The 24,803-nt window shown below is 45.1% G+C and overlaps 1 protein-coding gene across 3 annotated transcripts in view; it reads right to left on the reverse strand.

Moving 5' to 3' along the window:
* The window catches only part of macrod2 (mono-ADP ribosylhydrolase 2), a 659,853-nt gene that overhangs the window by 204,354 nt on the left and 430,696 nt on the right, over positions 1 to 24,803 (reverse strand). For all 3 annotated transcript variants that reach the window (XM_029120510.2, XM_029120511.2, XM_029120509.2), the window contains exon 6: positions 9,202 to 9,323. In XM_029120510.2, coding sequence (XP_028976343.1) covers positions 9,202 to 9,323 — 122 coding nt within the window. The remainder of the gene's footprint in view (positions 1 to 9,201; positions 9,324 to 24,803) is intronic.

The following is a 24,803-nucleotide window of genomic DNA, read 5'->3' on the forward strand; positions in this document are numbered from 1 at the left end:
CTTTAGGTAAGTGTAGGTGTGTCTTTGATTATGAGAGTGAAACAGGGAGGGGGGTTCAGCTTTGTTTTTGTTTAAACTACAGATTGCCCCTTGAATGTAGATAATAATAATAACAATACTGTCTGGCCTACTGGAGGCTGGGAGCTGGAGAAGAGTCGCTCCAACAGACTGTCAATATTACCCTGAGCCAGAACACATTAAACAGTCTTATCCCAGCTCTACTTCCTCTCTCTCTGTCTCATGCTCTCTGCCTCTCTCGCTTTCTCTCTCTCTCTCTCTCAAACACACACACGCACACACACAAACACAGCACATTAAACAGTCCAATCCCAGCTCTTCTGATATACGGAGCTGAACTCGTTTTATGGTCCATTGGGAAACAGCTGGAGGTGTGAGGTAGCGACTCAATGCTCAGAAAGAGATTTGGCTTGGGCAAGTGAATGACTGGGAGAGGAGGAAGACGTGTGTGTGTGTGTTAGTGTGTGTGTGTGTTAGTGTGTGTGTGTGTGTGTGTGTGCGTTTGGGGGGGGGGTCAGGTGTAGTGCTGCATCTCTCTGCCAATAACACAGTTATTTACAAACATTACTGAAACACTCCCATTGAAACTGCCGTAGTTTCCACGGTAAAGGAGCAACAGTGTTATTTAAATGTGCGGGTACTCTCATTCATACCATGTCTTCTCAGTGGCCCAGGCTACGCAGATGGAGGCCAGTGCTTGACTTGTGCCAGAGCTGCAATGGAGCTGCAATGGAGCATGGGTATTTACGCCATTTATTCACTTGTTCACATTTAACCACCGCTAGTCTATGTGCACGAAAGTTTAGCGGAGGATTAGCGTTAACAAGTTTCTCTGCCTCCCTGTCTTCCTGTATCCTTGTCTTCCTGTCTCCTTGTCTTCCTGTCCCCTTGTTTCTCTGTCTCCCTACCAGAACCCACCATGCAAAAAAGCCACAGGTTCCTCTTCTGTGGCCCTTTTCCTCCAGTGACATCCAAAAAGGAGAATTGAGGGGCACACAAACAAGATCAATTTACACTGTATGTGTGTGTGTTCCCCTGTAAGTGTGTGTTCCACTGTATGTGTGTGTATGTATGTGTGTGTGTGTGTGTGTGTGTTTGTGTGTTCCACTGCAGCTGGGTTGTAGCAAGAGGAGAGAATGAAAGGTGAATTTGCAGCAGACATGCTCTGAGCCTGGGCAATGGTGACAGAGCACAGATCAACGCAGCAGGACTTTATAAGACATAGAGATATTGGGTTATAATGTTGCATTACTTTCTATTATCAAGATTGCTCAACCATCCAAACATCAAACTTCCAACAGGACAGCTTTACAGAAACCTGCCCCAGTCTCACACCATCCATGCTGTGTTGAGGTGAGGGCCGTGACAGCCTCTTCTAACGGACCGAAGTAGAAGAAGACAGCTCCTGAACCAAAGCAAGAGCTGGCAGAGACATTTGGCAGAGTTTGGACATGAGGCAGAACAGTGTGAATGGAAAAAGCCAAGAGAGACACAAACAGCCCCTCACGCCTAGTTGGCCGACTGGATATCTGACTGACTGGTACTTCAGCTGGCTGTCTGACTGACTGGTACTTCAGCTGGCTGCCTGACTGACTGGTACTTCAGCTGGCTGCCTGACTGACTGGTACTTCAGCTGGCTGCCTGACTGACTGGTACTTCAGCTGGCTGCCTGACTGACTGGTACTTCAGCTGGCTGCCTGACTGACTGGTACTTCAGCTGGCTGCCTGACTGACTGGTACTTCAGCTGGCTGCCTGACTGACTGGTACTTCAGCTGGCTGTCTGACTGACTGGTACTTCAGCTGGCTGTCTGACTGACTGGCAGCCTTGCTGGCTGACTGGTGGGATGACTAGAAGCTGTGGAGCGAAGGATGGATGGAGCTGAGGTAAGAATGCTGGGATGATTAGCCCCTCCCTCCCCAATGGGCAACAGGGTCATCGTGTCTGTTGATCCATGTCTCTCCAACAGTGTCATTGTGTCTGTTGATCTGTCTCTCCAACAGGGTCATCGGGACCACATCCCAGAGAAGCAAAGAATTCTGGGACAGATGCTGGGTAAACGGAACTACAGGATTGTGTGGTTGTTAATGTACTGTAGGTCTCTTGTCATGATTAGTCACGGCAGGCTGGAATGTCTCCCTCCCTCCCTCAGCCAAGCCCGGTGGTCAGAACTAACTGGTCAGTGGGTACTGGTAACATATGAATACCGCCCCCCACCCACACCCCACCCCCAAAGAAAATTGCACACACATCTGGAAGTCATTGTGCTCTGCCAGTCATGGTGTTTCGTTTCAGGGTCTGTATGATACGATCTTCCACAGTGACCTTTACAACGATGACATACGTCTGTTTACCCAAAACATCTTCGTCGTCGTCTCATTCCACACACAGACTTTCAACTCCAAGGCCATTTCAAAGCCTTGATGTGAACCGGCAAATTAACCGGCTTTGTTTTTGAAGTAACCACTCGGAGGTCTTCGGGGAGCCGTTTTGCTGAGACCAAATAATGACGGCCGCAAAGCTCTCGAGGGCTTTCTGAGGAATCTGAGATTGAGACACAGCGGGAGAGAGTTGTTGTCGTTGGGTAATGCCCTTCTGGGGGAAATGGAGCACATCTCTCCTTTTCTTTTTTTTTGGAAGAACACAAATAGACACACGATATTAAGTTTAGCTTAAAGCATTTCGTATTAACTTAGTTGTGGCTAAACTGTACTGTATCTCTCCCTCTTTCTTTCTCCTGCTCTTCCCCTTACACAGCCCTTATGTCTGTAAGTGTGGACAGACTGACACAAGGCTGCATTTAGTGGCCTTCAGTTAGTGTGTACACACGCACACATACACAAACACACACACATACCCACACACACACACACACACACATACACACACACACACACATACACACACACGCACACATACACAAACACACACACATACACACACACACACATACACACGCACACATACACAAACACACACACATACACACACACACATACACACACACACAGCAGGGAAACCAGAGATTGGCTGTTGAGAAAACCTCTGAAAGCCCAGTAGACTGGTGATGAATGTGATGACTTGGCGTTGTGAGGTGGGATTAACCAGCCAGCAGCATGCTGGGCCAGAGGCTCCCAAAAAAAAAAAAAAGGAACATATATGGTCCATTTATCTATGGTTCCAAGTCTTCTAGAATGAGACCTGAGATTATCCCCAACCGGATGCTCTGCTTTGGGGGTTCTGGTCGACCTCAGGTAGGTCCACTCAGTGGTTTCTGTGTTCAACGCCAGTGTACCCACCAGCCTGATGCTCCGGACCTGTCAGTGGTTAACGGCCAAAGACCCACAGAGAGGTCCACCAACCCCAGCCCAGAACGAGTACAGAACAAGCCCTGAGGTGCACATTCCCACGGCCCGGCGTTTTAAAACCCGACAGCCGGTTCAGGCATCCACGCCGTGGAGAGATGTGCTAATCTGGCGGCGTCCAGCCGGGCTTCGTGGGTCCGCGGTCTTCAACCACTGCTGGTCACTCTGTGCAAGGTTGTTAATGGCCAGGGTGCTGTTTTGGGCCTTGGAGCCGTGTGACGGATGGCTCTCTCACCCAGAGAAACAGGCTCTGGAGACTGAGTCCTGCTCCAGTGAATTAGGGTGTGAGCCACAAACGTACACACAAACACACACACACTCACACAAAACACAGCGGTGCCTCCAAATCAACACAATGCTGTGCATCAGCACTAGAAGTCGATTATTTCGGTGGGGTTTAGGGGCTGCCATGGTCCTCCCTGAGGCACCATAGACAGGCGTGTTGGAGAGTTTTTCAGCTGCAGATGTCCACGATGCTTCATGACTGCCGCTGTGCTCACTGGTAGACATTTTGCCTCCTGCTACTGTAAATACGGTTGTTTTTAATTGACTTGCCGGGTGAAAAAAATAAATAAAAAGGTAAACTAAAACCAAAATTCAGCAAAACAACTTGGACAGAGATCGATAGAGAGGCGCAAAACCCTTCTTGTGCTCCTGGGAGATTTCAGCCAGAGCCAGCTGCAGTCACAGGGTTAAACGGACGCTTTCTTGGCTCACAGTGTTCAGTCATCGTTCATCTCAAGGCCTCCCTTTCACGCCTGCAACTCTCCATCCCTCAGCCATATACACCCTTCATCTATCAGGAGAAACCCGAGCCAGCAGCTCTCCACTGATCCAGAATGGAGGCTGCACAGGTTGAATACCGGGCCTATTTCTTTGCAGGTGTTAATACCGTATGCAGCTTCTAAACACCAACACAGCTGTGAGAAAAGGCTAAAACACCTCCCTGGTAAAGCAGACCACTGGATGTGTTTGTCCTTGTGATGGGACTGTAGCCCTGCTGTTGTAAGTTAACCACGGCCTAGGTCTTGAAGGGACACTCTGGGTCGCACTGTACAAGGATTAGCTGACCAGACCAGATTAGGGTTGATATTTTGATCGATTAACATTAAAGGGGACTTGCACTTAGACTTGACACAGCCGCAGAACGTCGTTTTCTTTAGTCTTCTCATATGAGTCGTTCACCGACGCTGCCTCCGAATTCTTGTAGGCACAGACAGAACACACGTATGTAGGCACAGACAGAACACACGTATGTAGGCACAGACAGAACACACGTATGTAGGCACAGACAGAACACACGTATGTAGGCACAGACAGAACACACGTATGTAGGCACAGACAGAACACACGTATGTAGGCACAGACAGAACACACGTAGGCACAGACAGAACACACGTATGTAGGCACAGACAGAACACACGTATGTAGGCACAGACAGAACACACGTAGGCACAGACAGAACACACATATGTAGGCACAGACAGAACACACGTATGTAGGCACAGACAGAACACACATATGTAGGTACAGACAGAACACATATGTAGGCACAGACAGAACACACGTATGTAGGCACAGACAGAACACACGTATGTAGGTACAGACAGAACACATATGTAGGTACAGACAGAACACATATGTAGGCACAGACAGAACACACGTATGTAGGTACAGACAGAACACATATGTAGGCACAGACAGAACACACGTATGTAGGTACAGACAGAACACATATGTAGGCACAGACAGAACACACGTATGTAGGCACAGACAGAACACACATATGTAGGTACAGACAGAACACATATGTAGGCACAGACAGAACACACGTATGTAGGCACAGACAGAACACACATATGTAGGCACGCAGGCAAACACGCATGAGGGGTCGCCTGAGAACTGCCTGCCTGATTGGCTGGCCCAGCCTCCACACTCCATCCTACACAGCACATGAACACAGGCCAATCCAAGCCCCTTCCACAGAGCTTAGCACTGATCTAGTCACTCTCAGGCCAGAGGGCTACCTTCGCTAAATTTTGAATGGCTACAGTTAAGACGCCTGCGTGTGGGGGAGGCATCGGAAATCGAACATGCAGAGGACAGTGACATCGCAGCCGCTGAGAAAACAACTGATTGTGCATGAGAACAATCCCGCCCAAAGTGTCAGCCACGCCTAACCAAAACCGGCAATTTGTTGTGAGACTCGTTTGACCAAACAGAACACTGTCTGGATCAACTTTTTCTCTCCATTCACCAAATGTGCGAGAAAAGCGAGCGTCGTTACCAGACCTTGTGCTGTTGCCTTGGCAACGCGATACTGGCATCTGCTGACCAGGAACCTGGAACACTGCCTGAGCTAAGAGCCTGGAACTACCACGGCTCATAAACAATAATAACTTTGATCAAAACAATAGAACTCGGAGCCAAAGCTTGCCACCACGGAACCCCTGTGGTCACTGAATCACTTGGATCTGAAGTGGGCACCAAAGGCTTGGAATAAATACAACTTGGAACTCTCACACCTCAAGAGCTGTGCCCTAATGCATGAAAGAATGTGACTCCAGTTCAGCGAGGCCTACAGCCAACAGTCTGGAAACAACCCCGCACTCTGCATCAAGACTCGAGTAGTTTGACGGCTGAAGAGGACAACATCAAGGCCACATTAAGGTTAGAAGAGAATAAAGAGAGAGAAATTGGGGGAGAGAAAGAGAGGGGAAGAGAGAAAGACATCAATTAATATTCCTATCAAGCAGGATTTGCTAAAAAACAATATACCAGATGTTTCCATAATCCCCCTGCACATAGATTTTTTTCTTTCTTGTCAGTGTGCAAATTTTAAATAGTCAGTGCTGTAGAAAGGAATTCTGAAAGGTGGGTGAGGTTAAAATTTTAACAAGGTCCATATAAACGTTAACATACATTTTTATTATAGAAAACGGTTTTTCCTTTCAAAACGAATGTAACAAAATGCACACAATAAAACTCCTTTTTGGTTATTTTATTGGCTTGCATTAGGTATATTTTTAACTGTACGTGCAAGAAGCTCATGTTTTTCCCACTGGATTCCTGACTTCCTGACTATGTCAAATAACATTACATTCCTCCTTTTCCCTGAAGGCGAGGTGACGTAGAGGGATGTCCATTTTTGGAAGGTCTCATCCCAGCATAACAATGAATACCTAAACCATTAATCCATTTCACAGATACCATTCTTTTTGGCCAATCACAAATTATGTTTATGACACACAAATAACTGCTCGCAAATAATGCTAGGGTTCCCAAGGTTTTTTTTCACTCTTGACATTCATACTTAAGCCTTAAGACTAGGGCGCAATTTTACGACAGAGAAATAAAGCATCAAGATATTCAGCACAGCAAGCATTGGATTTGGTCTCGTTCCCCACTCCGGCCTGAAGCCAAAATTGTCTTAGAGTCTAGAGGTTCTTAAATGTATATTTATGATGTTTTTGGGTTAGCGGACTTGAGTCAACAGAAGTTAAATGTCACGAAAGTGGATCAGTCTGATAAAGATTTTCACAGGTTACTTAAATGTTAAATTGGTAACAAAAATGTTAACTTCGCTAATTAACAGATTAACGGTTGGGTGCCCAGCTCCAGTATTAACCATTAGTATGGCGGCTGTTGTGGACTAATAATTGACTTGTGCCAGTTCATGGACAAGCAATTTGCGCTTACAGCCTTGTTGTTTTGGGCTAGGTCGCAGAAGCTAGTTCCTCACAGACATTTAGTTGGCTATGTAATAGGTTGCGGCAGTTCTAAGCTGTGATTACAGGCATGTATTGCACCGTTCGGTGATGACTACAACGTCACTGGCCAACGCGGGCAGTGGTTAAACAAGTAAACCTCCAGTGCGTGGTTTGACATCACAGCTGACATTACAGCTTGCCGCAATTTGAAATAACAATTATTTCTGAAATTACAAAAACAACTCTCTCCCTGTTGTAACAAGGGATTGTGTGTGTGTGTGGGTGTGTGTGTCCATGCACTGGTGTCTACATGAGTAAAAGTGGAATGTGTAGATATGTGTAGATGTAATAGCCAGTCTTAGTAGGCTTCTCATCCTTCAAGGCCAGGCCAGTCAGTGTCTTCGATCGCAGCCTACTGAACACACGGCGTTAACTCTGACAGCGCTCACAGAGCTCCGGTCAAAACACGCTGCCATTTGGATTGCACCCTGGCACCCCCAGTGCTTCAACTCAGGGAAAAGGAAAACACGGACCAGCTGTAAAAATACATTAGACTATGATCCTAGCTAGATCCTAGTCTGTTCCTAGTTAAATACACACATATACTTGTGCATGTATATATGTATGTATGTATGTGCGTATATATATATATATATATATATATATATATATATATATATATATATATATATATATATTAAAAAAAACATTCTAACTGAATGAGATAAACTAAATAAATAAGTATCTGTTCCAAATATCTGTCTGTTCCCTTTAAAGTACACTAGAGCTCTTTATGACTTGGTCTAAAGTAGTGCTCCATCAGAGGGGATAGGTTGTGATTTGATAAGACAAAACTGAAATGGTGTAAAACTGAGACTAACACACACACACACTTTAAAGAACTTTTCCTGGTGAGGTTTAAAGATACTTGAACACCTGAGGCTGTTTTAAACACTCCTAATCTGTGTCAATCCCAAGGAGGTTGATGATTGTTTTAAGACGCGCTACAATGCTCAACACGGGGATGGTCTGCTCCATTTTCTTAAATTAAGAGTAGATTTGCGGTCAGGAGCTAATCTGTGCCGTAGGTTGTACCCAGAGCCACAGTCGCTGAACTGATCCCTTGCTCCAATATTGTTCCAATGAAGACAACAAAATGGATACCTTCACAAGTCAGAAAAAAACTGATACGAACAACAATTCTAATCACATAACGGACAAAGACAACGCATTGACAATCATTTCGGACTCAGATTCAATGGGAATTCTGCAGAAAAACAAAACTGAGACAGAAACTGAACGAATACAGTATACACAGCCAGTGGCAGCGGTCAATCATGACCTTGTCCTTAAGACTGGGAGGTCAACAGCAAAAAACCACAACAATAGATGGCTAATGAATGTGTCAGAAAAAGATATCAACCTAAGGTGAGGTACCAAACCAATAACATACCTGGCAAAAACCAACTGATTAGCAACCACAGATGCGACAGTATGGTTAAGATCAATGTCCAAGTCACCTCTACTTCACTACAGTCACATCCAACACTGGAAGTTGGGTTGTTTATTCAGCAAGTTGGAATTTTGGTTTTGTACTCACTTTGGTTATGCATGGTCATTTAACCGGAGGTTTTCTTTGTGATATCTAATGTATAGTTCTATTTTCATTTTTTAGCCCTAAATCTCGAAACCCAAAAAAGAAAATAAGCTAAAGAACCACCTTGATGTATGTCAGAAAAGATGATGAACTGAACAAATTCAGCCACTACGCCATCCAAAGGCTAAAGTCACCAGTCAGATATTCCAGGAAGATGTCAAGAACAGTTGAAGTCAATTCCAAACCGACTTTCAACACTTTTCACAATGCAATGTTGGGAAATGTTGACTAAGAGTTCAAGGTAATATCTCATAACCAGTTGATTCAAGAAGAAATTAATCAACTTTTTTTTTAAATTCATGAATCTACAAAAGAAACAGAGCACATCCCACTGTGGCACACCCAAAACAGCACCAATAACAACACCAAAAACAGCCCTGAACAACCCTCAACCCTGCTTTATCTGTTTCTGACCTTTCGGCCCCCCACCCCAGGTATAAGTGTGTACTCACCACAGAACGCAGGTTGTAGTCCTTGACGAGCTTCAGTGAGTTCTGGTAGCAGGCGGTCAGGTCCTCGGTCTCGGTCTCACCCACATGACCTCTGGCCACAGGTCCCACAGTGTGGATCACATCTGGGGCAGACAAGAGAAGCACAAGAAATTAAGAAATTTGTCGGTGTGGATTTTCCGCAACAAAAGTTAGGGACCAAAAGTGTTCTTCTTCACAGTGACATTTGTCACGTTATAAAATATTATGCAGGTATATTCCTTTTTTTTTTACCGGGCAAATAAAAATTGGTCAATAAATCAATAAGACAGGAGCAAGAAGGTGTTCCGATGTTTAGTGGTTAACTACGCAGATCAAAGTCTTTCAAGCCAAACGAATAACAACATATTGAAACACATTACATATTCCCATCCGCAATGAGACAGACAGTCCACCATTCTCAAGACAGACACTGAATCCTTGAGTTCACCTTACATCCACTGCATCAGTACACAGAAAAACTGAATATTTTGCACACAGTTTACTATAGCATGAGCAATGGTTAGCATAGCATTGAGAAATGGTTAGAGCTTAAGGAAGTTAATGTACAGAACATATCTTTTTTTTTAATTTTTATTATGATATTATTGTTGTTCATTTGTGTGTGCTCATTAGCGTTGGAGAGGGATTGTGTTAAAAATCCAACCACAACCCCCCCCCCCCCATGTTAAGACAGTATTGTCAAATAATGTTAAGAAAATAAAGTTGACAAGCAACAGAGACTGTTGAACAAAGAGGGTGTTTTAGCATTTCATGCATTCCAGCCCTTTGTGTAGTTGATGTCGGTGTGTCGCCATGCCACCCCCCAACTATTGGGTAAAAAAAGTAGGGGAAACACTGAGAACACGTTCACACCTGCTATCATATGGAAGAGCTTCCAGAAGAAATAGTAGAATAGTCTAACTAGTTAATGTGATGTTGGAAATGGAATGAACCATGAATAATACAACCACACTCCATTCTTTACTGAACAGATTCCATATGATTAGATCTGAAGGGCCTTTAGAAAATCAGCTTTTCACCAAAATACAGGATTGGACTCCGTGTCCCCACAATGGCACAATGAGGTTTTGAACGAGTGTCAAAAAACGGTCGCGTCCTAAATGATTCCCTACCAGGGTTGGGTGAAATATAGCACTGTGCAGGTAGCCATTTGGGAAGCACTGATTTATTCAGTTAATAAAATAGCAGCGGGCACAGATAGAGAAACAATTACAGGATTATTTTACAGTATCTATTGAAATATTAATATATCTGCATTCCGTTTCCCCGGCACCCATGACCTGTGCATAGTAATGTCTGTGGCTGTCAATCAGAATCCAGCCGCTGTACTCCACATCGTGGCCAGACTGCAGAAGTGGAGCAAACCCATGCACGGACTCACACGCACGTGCAGGCACAGGCACGCAGCACTCCGTAATCGAATCATAAGGGTGATGACAGGAAAATAGGAGTGCGTCTATTTGACAGGTAAATGATGCGGCGTGGTTCTGGTGGACATCGGCCCAGAGGCGGGTCAGACATAACAAGCAGCCCTGTTTAAGCTGCACACGGAGAGCGAGACGCACTACAGTGCTGTCCGGTCTGTTTAGCACCGCGTGTAACTGTTTAACTGTCGATTAACGCTACACCTGCACGGAACACAGATGCATGGAAAGAAGGAAGTGGAAACTGAGTGAGGGAGGGCTAGAGAGAGAAAAAAGATAGGTTAAACAGAGAGAGTTTTAAAATGGATTTCACCCAGTCACTGCAAAATGACGGGGACTTTTCACCATATTGCATTTTAATTTTACCTGTGAAAACGTCGGTTTGCCGGCTAACGAGGAATTATAATGAGGAAAACAGTTTTCGTCTCTCATTTAGCATACACATTAATGAATGTTGTTTGCCAATGCATCATGCAGTGATTTAGCCAGCACATGGTGCCTGGTTTCAGAAAAACAACACAAAGAATGTTTCTGAAAATGACACAATAGTTATTGTAATTCAGGCTCTGTCCCAAATCACACCCCATTGCACAATAGTGCTCTTCCACTCCGTGGGCCAGGGGCAAAAGTAGTGCACTAAATAGATAACCGTTTAGGACGGTGTTAATGAATAGAATACATCAGTCACTGTAATTCATTGAAGAGTGTTGCTTGGTTTAAGATACATAAATCTCACTTTATAGGCGATTAAAGAGTTATAAACCATGACTCATTAATTTAAGATTTCACACATCAAATACCCATTTCTGAAATGTTCTGAAATATTAAACACTGTTAAATATGTTTACTGGGAATCATTGTGTGTGTGTATGTGTGTGTGTAAGAAGACATGGATATGTACATTGTAAATGCAGTTTATACACAGTAAACACAAACAATAAATACTGGCGCTCAAATTACAAAAATGTGAAGAAAAAGTGAGGGTGCCATATACATGAGTCGATGTGGGTGTATTAGTATTTATTTCTCACTGTCCCAGACGCACGCGGGATTGTCAGTATCGATGTTCGCCCGTGTTTCTCCCTTATAGCCACTGTGGTGGGCAGAGCTCTTACGTAACGATGTACGTCGGCCACGGCTGAGGAAACTCCCGCGCCAGGCCAATCACCTACCGTTCACTTGGTTACCATCTGGTTCGCCTGCTATGCCAACTCTATGTGCTACCTATAACGAATTGCCACATCAATGAGAGCAGGAGGAAAAAAACGGCTTACAAACAACCTGACCCTTCTGATTGTGCTATTAGTCGTCCGTAGATCTATTAAGAGCGGCCGGGAAGCGCAAAGCTTTGACAGACATCGTTCAAACATAGAGCGGCCGGGAAGCGCCGATCAATGACATTCAACATTCAAACATCGGCTGAGGGTAAAATTCGATCAAGTGCCGTCTTTTCGGCGACATCTTGCCAATGAGCGAACAATCTATTTACTGCATAGGGTCGATTTATCAAGTATTTGTTGGGACGATGAAGGTAAGACGTGTGTGCTATCTGGGAAGTTAACTGAGAAACACCATCCGCAGTCCCTGGGAATCTGAAACATCGTTTTTTTAAGCATACAGCCATCTTCAACTTCAGCTTCCGTTACTCCCTTAAAAACAATTGTTGGATCTCTACTCAGGTGTTTGTTTAACACCATGCTCCATTCGGTTAATAGAAAACTGAGCCGAACTGCCCACGCTAGATCCAGCTATATCATTATCGGCCAACAATCAACACATGCTCCCTCTGACCAGCATTAAAGAGACAGCACTATTTACTTTAAGTTCGCAATTTGTTCCAGTCTGTGGGCAGTTTACTTGAAACCATTACAGATACCTTCCCTGTGATATCTGTCCTGCAAATACAAACCCCAAACACACATTTCACGTTTTGGAAAATACGTCGTGTTGCATAAATATTTATCTGATGTGGAAATGCAGAGAATGTGAATGGAGACGGGTTTTGGCAAGATAAAAACGGTTTAAACATTCATGAATTCACCGGTGGTCTGGTTTTTGGTGCCGGCCCAGCACTCTAATTGGCACGCTGCCGTTCTGCCGTTCTTGTAGTGTCGGATTTCTATGAATTATGGATGAAAAACAACTCGGCAGCACATGCAACTTACCCCATTATACCCACGTTGTGTGTTAGACTGTGTGTGTGTGTGTGTGTGTCTGTGTATACAGTACGTGTTTGTGTATGTCTGTGTGTGCGGGGGGGGTGTATGACTGTGGAAGTAGGAAGACAATGTTTCAGACAGCTCCTATCTCATTACTGTCTGTGCAGCAGCAACCTGGGTCGGTGCGAGATCTGATCATGCAAATACTAAACCCACGCTTTCATACGGAGAAGATACTTATTTTTGAAAATACCAAACTTTGCCCTCAGAAACTAAAAAATCTGCTTGCCTCGTTTAAGCGGCATGCCGCGTGGCCTCCCTATGTGAGTCGCTTCCTTAAAGCAACGCCCCATGCCTTCATATAAAGCAAGAGAGGCTGAAAGAAGTCACTTTCAGAATCGGGGCTTTGACTCCAGAAACGCAAACTTAGAGTGAACCTATAGAGGAACACTTGATAGACTGAAAGGAATGCAGCCAGCTAGAAAATGTTATTCCCAACCGGTTTTTAATCCAGCAAAATCCCATGCTTATTTGAGATTCTGTGTGAAAGCGTATTAGTGGAGCTTTGAGAAAATTATGGAAATTGCGCTAAACAGCCGATTGTAATTAAAAAAAATATTTAAAAAATGTGTGAAATGGCTTTTATGCTATGCATTGGGCATGACAATTTTAACTATATACAGTAACAGCGACAAAAAGGTCCCCAAAACTGTGGTTAAATCTAAAAAAGTTAGACAAAGGTCTTTGGCATAAGTGTTTAGGGCACAAGTCACATTTAGAAATAGCCATTGGAATTAGGGTTAAGCATTACCGGTTAGATTCAGGGTTATGTATTAGGGCTGGGTTAAGTTTAGGAATAAATGTAAAGTAACAGAGATAAAGGTTAGGTTGAGGTAATACTTAGGTTGAGGCTAAGGTTAGGTTTAGGGTTTAGGCTTAGGATTAAAAGTATAATTTTTGTGTGTTTATTTTCTACTCATCCATTTAGATAGGTAATGTGTGAATGTGTGAGTGTGTTAACACTCAGTGAAACAACACCAGACATTACTCATGCAATATTTAACCTTGATGATGTCTTGACAAAATGTTCATAATTTCAACTCAAATTAATTTAAATAAATGAATGAAAACATCAGCTGCATTCTCTCGCAGTTTGTGGGCTAAATACATGGTTATTTATGATGGAACCCTGACCCTGTTCTTTTCAACGCATACATTTTAAAATATCATACACACATTGCATCTTGTTGCAAACGGTGTGGCTATTAATGTCTGACGGAAGCATCGTTTGAAAGCCAGTGGCAGGCGATTCATTGTACAGCTTCCTTTCATTTCGTGGAATCTCCCCTCACTTTCATCTCACTGTCTTCCCTCTTTTCTATTTCTGAGGATCGGTACATCGCTATTAGAGTCGCAGGTGCATAGAATTACCCTCCGGGGGATTTGTGTTCAACGAAACAAATACATCTGCATCTTAAAGACCCCCCTGCCCTCCCAAAACATAGACTATACTTTCAACCACATGTGACTTTCCCCTTTAGCACAGAAACCAGAAGAACCAAGAAACAAGGCTGTGCTGGGTATGGAGGTCTTCTAGGTTTAGTACCGGCGACTATTGATTACTGGTATGATAACGGACCACGTTGTTGTCTCTTGATCCCAACGGTCTGATGAAGGTCCACAAAAGAAGGTAGTCCGGGAAGTTCTCAATGACAACTTCCACTGTTGGAATCAGAAATGTGTGGTTAGTCAGGGGTGCTTTATTATTTTTGTTTCTGAATTATTACCAAATGTTTTCAAATCAGAGTTCAACCCCAGTTCAGCTGCATTAGATTAGATTTATTTGATAATTAGGCAGTGTTAAATAAATGACCGTAGGTTTACAGCACACTTTAACATCAAGCATGGGATGGATAGCCTCTGCTCTCCCATTCATGTGTACTGTAGTATAATGAGCCAGCTGTGTTTCTTTGAGAGTTGTGCGACTGGGCCGCGTTGCCCCGAAGCTAAGAGACCACAGTAGCAGATAAGTCAAATGGAAACATTTGGGAAAACGCAGCCAATGAAAGGAGTTTAAAAACCCTTGGCTGAATAGCAAAGATGGTGATCCTGTGTGCTGTGTGTGTGTGTGTGTGTGGGCGTGTGTGTGTGTGTAATGACGTGGCATGCATGCCAGAGTAGCCTGTCACCTCCCTGTGACCCGTTCCAAGAGAAGAGACAGTATTGCTCACGTCTGCACAGCCCACAGAGCAGTATTGATCTTTCCTCAGCACAGATCTGAGCGCTGCCTTATGATCTCATGGCTATCGACCAAATGTATAAAAATATAATGAATGGGACGAGAGTGCCAATTAAAGTAAAGGATTTGTCCATTCAATTTATTATTTTTCTTTGTAATCCTATCCAATAGGCAGGACCCAGATCAATACATTTGGAAAAACCTAACAAAAAAATGGGAGATGTAATTCCAACTGAACCTGTTTCCAGGCAGGTTATTGAGGGCCCTGGACAATCAGACAGGTGTATGGAGGCTGATCAGCCCCAGGTATGTTCACCAGGGGAAGGTGGCCAGCAGACCCGGCCTTTGCCCCCATCTGGTGGTCATATAGTGTCCCTCCACTGTGACATGGCTCCTTATGTCAGAACATGTTCATATTTTATTGGATGCAAATAAAGGTTCTTTTGATGCCACACCCAAAACAAAGTCCCTGGACTGGTAGGTTGGACTACGATGACATCACGACTTTCGTGGGTGAAGCCTAGAAGAGCTACTTAGCCTGACTGTTTGGAAATTTTTAGTTAAAAGGAGTTATGAAACCCAAATACAAGTTAAATGTGTTTCTAACTACAGCCTGCTGTTGACTGTACAACATCTCAGAGATGCCACGATCAACATAAAACATCTCAGAGATGCCACGATCCACATACAACATCTCAGAGGCGCCACGATCAACATACAACATCTCAGAGGCGCCACGATCAACGTACAACATCTCAGAGATGCCACGATCAACGTACAACATTCCAGAGATGCCACGATCAATGTACAACATCTCAGAGATACCACGATCAACGTACAACATCTCAGAGGCGCCACGATCAACGTACAACATCTCAGAGATGCCACGGTCAACGTACAACATCTCAGAGGCGCCACGATCAACGTACAACATCTCAGAGATGCCACGATCAACGTACAACATCTCAGAGATGCCACGATCAACATACAACATCTCAGAGATGCCACGATCAACGTACAACATCTCAGAGGTGCCACGATCAACGTACAACATTTCAGAGATGCCACGATCAACGTACAACATCTCAGAGATGCCACGATCAACGTACAACATCTCAGAGGCGCCACGATCAACGTACAACATCTCTGAGGCGCCACAATCAACGTACAACATCTCAGAGATGCCACGATCAACGTACAACATCTCAGAGATGCCACGATCAACGTACAACATCTCAGCGATGACACGATCAATGTACAACATCTCAGAAATGCCATGATCAACGTGAGGCTTTTCAATACAGCAAATGTGTAGATTCATTAACAGAATGGATTAACAAATTGAAGAACTCATTCTGCTGTAATGTGTGGTATTATTGTCCACAATGTCCTCTTCAGTCAGATATCCCTTCACTAAGAGGACTGATTTAAATCAGCAGAATTCCATTTCATCAGCACAGGACTGAATGGTGATCCTCTATTCTCTCGCCATGCAAATGAGTCATGTTTCCTCTAGTAACAATGTCTGTTGTGGGACGGCACAGGTCTGCTCTCAGACGCCGTTTCCATTCAGCGACAATTTTCCTATTTTCCAGTTTCCTGTTTCATTTGTGTGCATTTCTCCCTTTCATATAACCTCTCAGAAAATAAATGAACAAATAAACTATGTGAACACAGGCTGGCGCCAGACAGTGGGAGAAACATTCAGACAGACAGACACGGGGGGATTGTTTTGTTATCTTCTGCCAGGTCTACTCAGCTGAGAGATAATGACAGAAAAGGCTGAGAGGATCAGATTGACGTACAGCGTACAGTGTTTTTACGCATGCATGTGTGTGTGTGTGTGTGTGTACATTTCCCTGTGTGTTCATGCTTGCGTGTGAGTCAGTGTTTGCGTCCAACGATGTGCTTCTGAGTGGCTGTTGGAGTGCGTGTCCGGCGCGACACTGTGACTGGCTGGCCGAGGGCGTGTCCATCATAACGCTGTGATAGGCCGGTGAAGTGTGTGTTACTCTTTAGCTCAGTCAACCTGACTAATACAGACAGTCACCCCGACAACAGCCAGCTGAGGCCACTTACATAACTTGTAAAATGGGGGAGCACTCAGCATGGCCCACATTCCACAGAACATTCATGACTGTTTCCTATACTGGTGCCATCATGGCCACAGACAGTCTCTATTTAGCCTACACTGTCATCACAGAGGAGAACGCTCCCCATCCTTGTAGTGATTAAACATCTGAGCGGAGAAGGTTGCCACATAACAGCGGAAGCTGCTGTCCTTACTAAGGCAGGCTGTAAAAAAGGCACAGTTAATACCAGGCCCAGATAACACCTGGCACAGCTAAAACCTGTCACAGCTAACACCAGGCACAGCTAGCAACTGGAACAGCTAACACCTGGCACAGCTAAAACCAGCCACAGCTAACACCAGGCACAGCTAACAAATGGAACAGCTAACACCTGGCACAGCTAACACCAGGCACTGCTAACACCTGGCCTAACTAACACCTGGCACAGCTAATACTAGGCAGAACAAACACCAGGCACAGCAAACAACAGGCACAGCTAATACTACGCACAGCTAACATCAGGCACAGCTAACACCGGCTATGTCAGCCTGTTTGCTCTTGGTTAGTTTGAGGCATTATTGGCAGTCAAGGCTGACAGTTAGAGTACTTCATATATTAGTCATAACACTGTGCCACCACAGGTACTGTAGCATGTTTAGCAGACAAAATAAAATTTATCCTCGTCACATTTCCCCACTTTCCTGGCCAATAATGCATTAATAACTAAAGAAAAAAATATATAACAAAATCAAAAAAGAAATGTAACCAATTCCAAAAACATCCCTTTTTCTTTGATATCATTAGAAAACACTGAGTGTCCAGTAAACAGATGTTTAGTGTTCAGAGAGGCTGGGGGAGATTAAAGTCAGTCAGTCAGGATACACAGAGACAAACAAGCTTCAGACAAGCTTCAAACATCCACAAACACTTTCTATATCGGTATCTGTGCCGAAACATTGAACATGAAGGAGGAACTACAACGACAGAGGTGAAAACCCCTCTCAAAAACGCCTTTCCAAATTGCTTTGAGCTCGGAGAGAAATGAACCAGGGCAGCAGCAGGTACCCGGTTCTTTTCTCTCTCTAGATCAGCTTGCATTGATTAGGGAAGGACATCAAACGTCCTCTTCAAACAACCAACGAGGAGTACAGGCTTCGTCCTGTCTTGCTCCCTATTCCTGATATAGTGCACTTAGCTGCATGAGACAAAAGCCCAGAGTAGTGCAGCATATCAGGGGAAAGGGGGCAGTTTGGAAAAGGAAAAAAGTGTGAGAACCATCATCGACATGTTTCACTAACATATTGCCCAGCACCGAAAATACCAAAGGGACCAGAACACTTCAAACATGTTATAGCTACAAATAACTCCTTTTGACAAACGTGGAGACGCATTTATGGCGCCGGAAAACAAGGAACCAGCATCCACACAGCATACCTCTGGTCATTCTGTTAGACACCCCCCATTCACAAGGCACATTTACCTCGGGGTGGTTTGCCAAATCAGTGATGTTGCGTGAGTGAGTTGGTTCAAACCCAGGTCTCCTGTGTGTCAGAACAGTTTATTGGCTCACTGAGCTGAAGTCTAACAAGTCTTCAGAGTCTCTGGTGATCTTGCTCGTCTCGTGAGCTCATCTGCCAAAGCCGTTTCATTATAAAACAAGTACCAACACACCGGACTGGTCGTGAATGAACACGCATAGCTTTATCAAAATCAACAAGTGGGTTCAGTTTACTTTTAAAATGTTTTTGGTCAATTAGCAGACATCATTTTTACATATTTTTATTTGTCAACTCAGGGGATTCAAACCAGCACCTTTATGGTCATATGTCCAGAGCTCTAACCCCTGGGCCAGGTGCTGACTAGTTGGGTTGTACCAATCCATACCAATGTGCTAAAGGCAGCAGATTTAGCCAGCTGATAAATGGTTGACAAAAACAGCCGGTTTCTTTGCTTTCCCCAAGACACCTCAATGAAGATGATCATGATGATGACAGTGATGATGATTACCGTGATGAGATATCTCAATCCTGAATGTTGAAAAACAGAAGTATTAAAGAAACACAGTTAACACCACTGAGATTGGATTTCATTGCCACACAGGACAAAGATGGACTGGGAAGGCCCAGTTGGATGTTATGAATTCAACAGAGCCAGCAGTACAGTAGGCTATAATCAACCTGCTTTCACTGCTGCCCATAGCAATTATTTTGGCACTTAAGAATCAACAAAGCACATAATGGCTTACAGTCCATTAAGGATTTCAGTTGGAATTGAATTTAAATACCAGCCCTGCGTTAGGATGCAATAACATGCTTCAAGGGATAACAAAGAAAGTGAAAACACGCTTGAGGACTAATGTGAAGGAAGGCTTACACTGTAAAAACCATGGGTCATGTGACAAAACGGCAGAGGTTAAAATATAAAAATTTGGCATTTAGATATGTGTTTATTTGGATCCTAACTGGTGATGCCATGGTGACAACAAGTCTTCCTGGCCAAATACATCTTCTCATCTTAAACACTTAAGCAGACACTTAATGAATGCTTCAGGATAGCAAGTGACTGAGTGTAACAACCATGTCTCTGTCACTAACAAACACAGTCACAGGTTCCTGTCTCTGAGTTTCTGTCATGGTGCGGTGAGCAGCAGCGCCACCGTGCCATATTTCCACAAGTTCCCATATTCTCACGAACACATCCCGGACTGTCACATGTTTCCCATCTTCCACACCAGGTCCCAATCTAGCTCGTTTGTATGTGTATATATGTTTCCCCTCTGCTCCCCACATTGTGGATCATTGTTGCTGTTGCTTGTCATTGTTGCTGTCTGTTAGTATACCGGTGAGTGTTGTTAAATTACTGTTGAATGTTGATTGTTAAGACGCGTTGTCGCGCACTTTATTTTCATCAGTAGTTAGTTTCGTTTTCCGTTCGTGTTTGGTTTGTTTGTTGTTTTAATAAAAACCCACGAACGAGAGTACTGCCTGCGCCTGGTTCCTCCAACACTACACCGCGATGAGTTGTTACAGAATGATCCACCGCAACTGGAGCCAGCAGGCAGCCCCTCCAGAGAGGGTGTATACATGGAGGGGCGATTGGGGGTCTGACTCCCTCTCATCGGACGATGATGAAGCGGTCTATGAGAGAGTGGAGGAGGATCCCCTTGGGGAGCAGTGCTGGGGGTTGCCCCAAGATGGGTTCGGGGTGCCGCTGTGGGGCATGGACCAGTATGGAGTGGTCAAGCCCCTCACCAAAGAACAAGGGGAGCTGGTGAAGGGTCTCCTGCAGGACATGCAGGAGGCAGGAGGGTCAGGACGTAGGCGAGGCCGGAGGAAGAAGAGGGCGAGGTGCCCAACGCTCGGTCCGAGGTCCCCCCAGGAAAATTTTAGGGGGGGGCTGAGTGGGTGCCCGGGGGAAGTCCCGACGACGCCCCCTCTATGTCCGGTGCCTCCTCGACCCCGTGCAGGCTGGCCAGGCTGTAGGCTGGCAATTAGGCGCACACCGCTTCCTGCTCCGCGGCCTTCCGCCGCCCCTGTCCCTGCGCCACGGCGCCGATTGCCCACTGCTGCTTTGGAGCAGCAGCCAGCGCCTCCTACCTGCCAGCAGCGGCAGTCAGCGCCCCCTGCTGCATTGGAGCAGCAGCCAGCGCCTCCTACCTGCCAGCAGCGGCAGTCAGTGCCCCCTGCTGCTTTGGAGCAGCAGCCAGTGCCTCCTACCTGCCAGCAGCGGCAGTCAGCGCCCCCTGCTGCATTGGAGCAGCAGCCAGCGCCTCCTTCCTGCCAGTGGCAGCAGCCTGCACCGCCTGAGGCCGAGGAGGAGTGGCCTGCACCGCCTGAGGCCGAGGAGGAGTGGCCTGCACCGCCTGAGGCCGAGGAGGAGTGGCCTGCACCGCCTGAGGCCGAGGAGGAGTGGCCTGCACCGCCTGAGGCCGAGGAGGAGTGGCCTGCACCGCCTGAGGCCGAGGAGGAGTGGCCTGCACCGCCTGAGGCCGAGGAGGAGTGGCCTGCACCGCCTGAGGCCGAGGAGGAGTGGCCTGCACCGCCTGAGGCCGAGGAGGAGTGGCCTGCACCGCCTGAGGCCGAGGAGGAGTGGCCTGCACCGCCTGAGCTTGCCGGGGTTTGGCTGCCACCGCCCTCTCCTGTCCCGGCCGCCCCGGCGCCTCCTTCGGCTCTTCCGGCTACCGACCCTCCTTCGGCTCTTCCGGCTACCGACCCTCCTTCGGCTCTTCCGGCTACCGACCCTCCTTCGGCTCTTCCGGCTACCGACCCTCCTTCGGCTCTTCCGGCTACCGACCCTCCTTCGGCTCTTCCGGCTACCGACCCTCCTTCGGCTCTTCCGGCTACCGACCCTCCGTCGGCTCTTCCGGCTACCGACCCTCCGTCGGCTCTTCCGGCTACCGACCCTCCGTCGGCTCTCCCTGCCTCTGACCCTCCGCCGGCTCCTGTTCTTCAGCCGGTTCTGCCTCCCCGGCCTGTCCCGACGGCTCCGCCACCCTGGTTAGTCGCGGCTGTTCCGCCCCCTCGGCGGGTTTGTGCCGATGGGGGTACTGTGCTGCCCCGCCCCCCCTCCCTTGGGCTGGGGTTCGTCTTGGCCCGTCCGGTGGCCGGGCCTTTGGGGGGGGGGTACTGTCATGGTGCGGTGAGCAGCAGCGCCACCGTGCCATATTTCCACAAGTTCCCATATTCTCACGAACACATCCCGGACTGTCACATGTTTCCCATCTTCCACACCAGGTCCCAATCTAGCTCGTTTGTATGTGTATATATGTTTCCCCTCTGCTCCCCACATTGTGGATCATTGTTGCTGTTGCTTGTCATTGTTGCTGTCTGTTAGTATACCGGTGAGTGTTGTTAAATTACTGTTGAATGTTGATTGTTAAGACGCGTTGTCGCGCACTTTATTTTCATCAGTAGTTAGTTTCGTTTTCCGTTCGTGTTTGGTTTGTTTGTTGTTTTAATAAAAACCCACGAACGAGAGTACTGCCTGCGCCTGGTTCCTCCAACACTACACCGCGACGAGTTGTTACAGTTTCACTTGCAAGGCATGCAAACACGGCTTTACCTTCTCCACCGCGAAAATGACCCCCCCAGCTAGCATTTAGTGTTTAGAAACTAAACTTACCCGCAAAATATGTGTGTTTATATATGTGTTGAAAAAAGGGTTGGAGCAAGAAAACCCAATCTGGGGTTTGTAAACTAAACACTGTGACGCGTTTTCATTCAAAGTCTAAACGCCTTGACAGTACAAGAAACGGGTTCAATCCGGTTCTGATGCTAAACACTTGGTTGTGCAGTTTATTTGTCCTCCACAATAAAATCAGTAGAGTTATTTTAGGTAAATACACAGAATCAGGTTCTCTGTACTCATGTGAACTGAAGAAGGTATTACAAAAGTCTGCATACCCTTAGTTCATAATACTGTGTATGACAGCGTGCAGTCTTTTGTAATAGTTGTTTATGAGGCCCGCAAATTCTTGCAGCTGGTATAGCTGCCCAGTCGTCTTGGCAAAATGCCTCCAGATCATGCAAAGTCTTGGGTCGTCTTGCATGAACCACACGTTTGAGATCTCCCCAGAGTGGCTTGATGTTATTAAGGTCAGGAGACTGTAATGGCCACTCCAGAACCTTCACCTTTTTCTGCTGTAACCACTGGAGGGTCATCTTGGCCTTGTGCTTAGGGTCATTGTCGTGCTGGAAAGTCCAAGAGCGTCCCAAGCGCAGCTTTCGTGCAAATTGTCTGCCAGTATTTTCTGATAACATGCTGCATTCATCTTGCCATCAATTTTCACAAGATTGCCCGTGCCTTTAGAGCTCCCACATCCCCAAAACATCAGTGAGCCGCCACCATGTTTCACAGTGGGATGGTATTCTGTTCCCTATAGGCCTTGTTGACCCCTTCCAAATATATCTCTTAGGTTTGTGACATTAAAGCTCTATTTTCGTCTCATCACTCCAAATTACAGTGTGCCAGAAGCAGTAAGGCTTGTCAAGGTGTCGGGCATATTGTCACCAGGCTTTTTTGTGGCTTTGGTGCAGAAAAGGCCTCTTTCTGGCAGCTCGACCACGCAGCTCATTTTTGTTCAAGTATAATCGTATTGTGCTCCTTGAAACAACCATGCCATCTTTTTCCAGAGCAGCCTGCATTTCTCCTGAGGTGACCTGTGGGGTTTTCTTTGTATCTCAAACAATTCTATATTTTTCCATCTTTATAAAGTTCCATTACCTGGTTACGCAGGTCTTTTGACAGTTTTTTCCCATGGCTCCCATGGCTCCCATGGCTCATTATCTAGCCTGATTTCTGTAAAAAAGAAGCCAAACAACTATGTGATAATAAATGGCTTCATATGATCACTATCCTTAAATAAATGAAAGTATTTTTTTGTATGATCAGTCATATTTTCACAATCAATGACACAATTTCACTATTTCTGTCATGGTATGTAAACCTATGAGCACAATTGTGTATATACTGTGTATATATCTATATATCTATTTATCTATCTATCAATATATATATATATATAAATATATATTTATATATAGGCTTCCAGTCAGTTACAGAATAGATTTTAAACCGAGCAGGGCTCTTAGAGCCATGAACACGGGTCAGATAATAGAGCCCAGAGTCCAAACTAAACATTGTCAAGCTGCGTTTAGCAGTTATGCTGCACACAACTGTAATAAACTACCAGAAGATCTTAGGAGTGCCCCAAACGTATACATTTTTTAATCCAGGTTAAAAACACTTCTCTGACTGAGCACTTAAATTTAACCACACTGTTCAGCCTTACAGCTTTTATATCTTCTGGTATATGTTTTTATCCCATTTTTCTATTTCTATTTTCTAATTCAATGTCTTATTATTATGATGTTGTTTTGATGTTTTAATTTGAGTATTTCTTTTTATGCTATTGTATTGTATTATTTTTCTTTGTAAAGCACATTGAATTGTATGAATGTACGAATTGTGCAATATAAATAAAATCCCATGCTTGCTATATATATATATATATAATATTCATGTATTTCTATATATATATTTTATATATATAATATACACAAACATACATATATATATATATATATATATATATATATATATATATATATATATATATATATATAAAAGAACATTCTAATGAAAACACTACCCAAATAAAATGGCCTTAGTTCAACTTTCAAGTGCCTATGGCTTATGCACATTTTGCATGTTTCTACATAAACCATTCGACCGTAGAATGAAGCGCACAAAGGAGCCTGGCGACGAGAACAGGCCAGACCCTAGTCCCCTGGTGTCTCTTCTGACTCCCCTGAGTGATGGGCCAAACATGAGATCAAACACACACACATTTAACATCGTTATTTAAGAAGGGTGATTAGCGGTAATGATTACGGGTGTCTGAGTGTCCACATCAGTACTGGGGGCATCCCAAAAGATACCGCAACCTCTTCAAGGTGCACTGGCTTTGGCACTTGGGCACTGGTAAAAACAGTACACAAATGTACATGAAATACATGTGTTAGACCGTAAGAATGTCGAGGTCAAAGGCAAGGGGGAGGGGTGTCCACAAAGACTGACCTTGCTAATGTTAATGAATAAACACCCCTGAGCCGCATACACACACACACACACACACACACACACACACGCACACACATTCAATTTGATA

This window comes from Esox lucius, chromosome 6 (genome assembly GCF_011004845.1).
Source record: "Esox lucius isolate fEsoLuc1 chromosome 6, fEsoLuc1.pri, whole genome shotgun sequence".
NCBI classification, from domain to species: domain Eukaryota; kingdom Metazoa; phylum Chordata; class Actinopteri; order Esociformes; family Esocidae; genus Esox; species Esox lucius.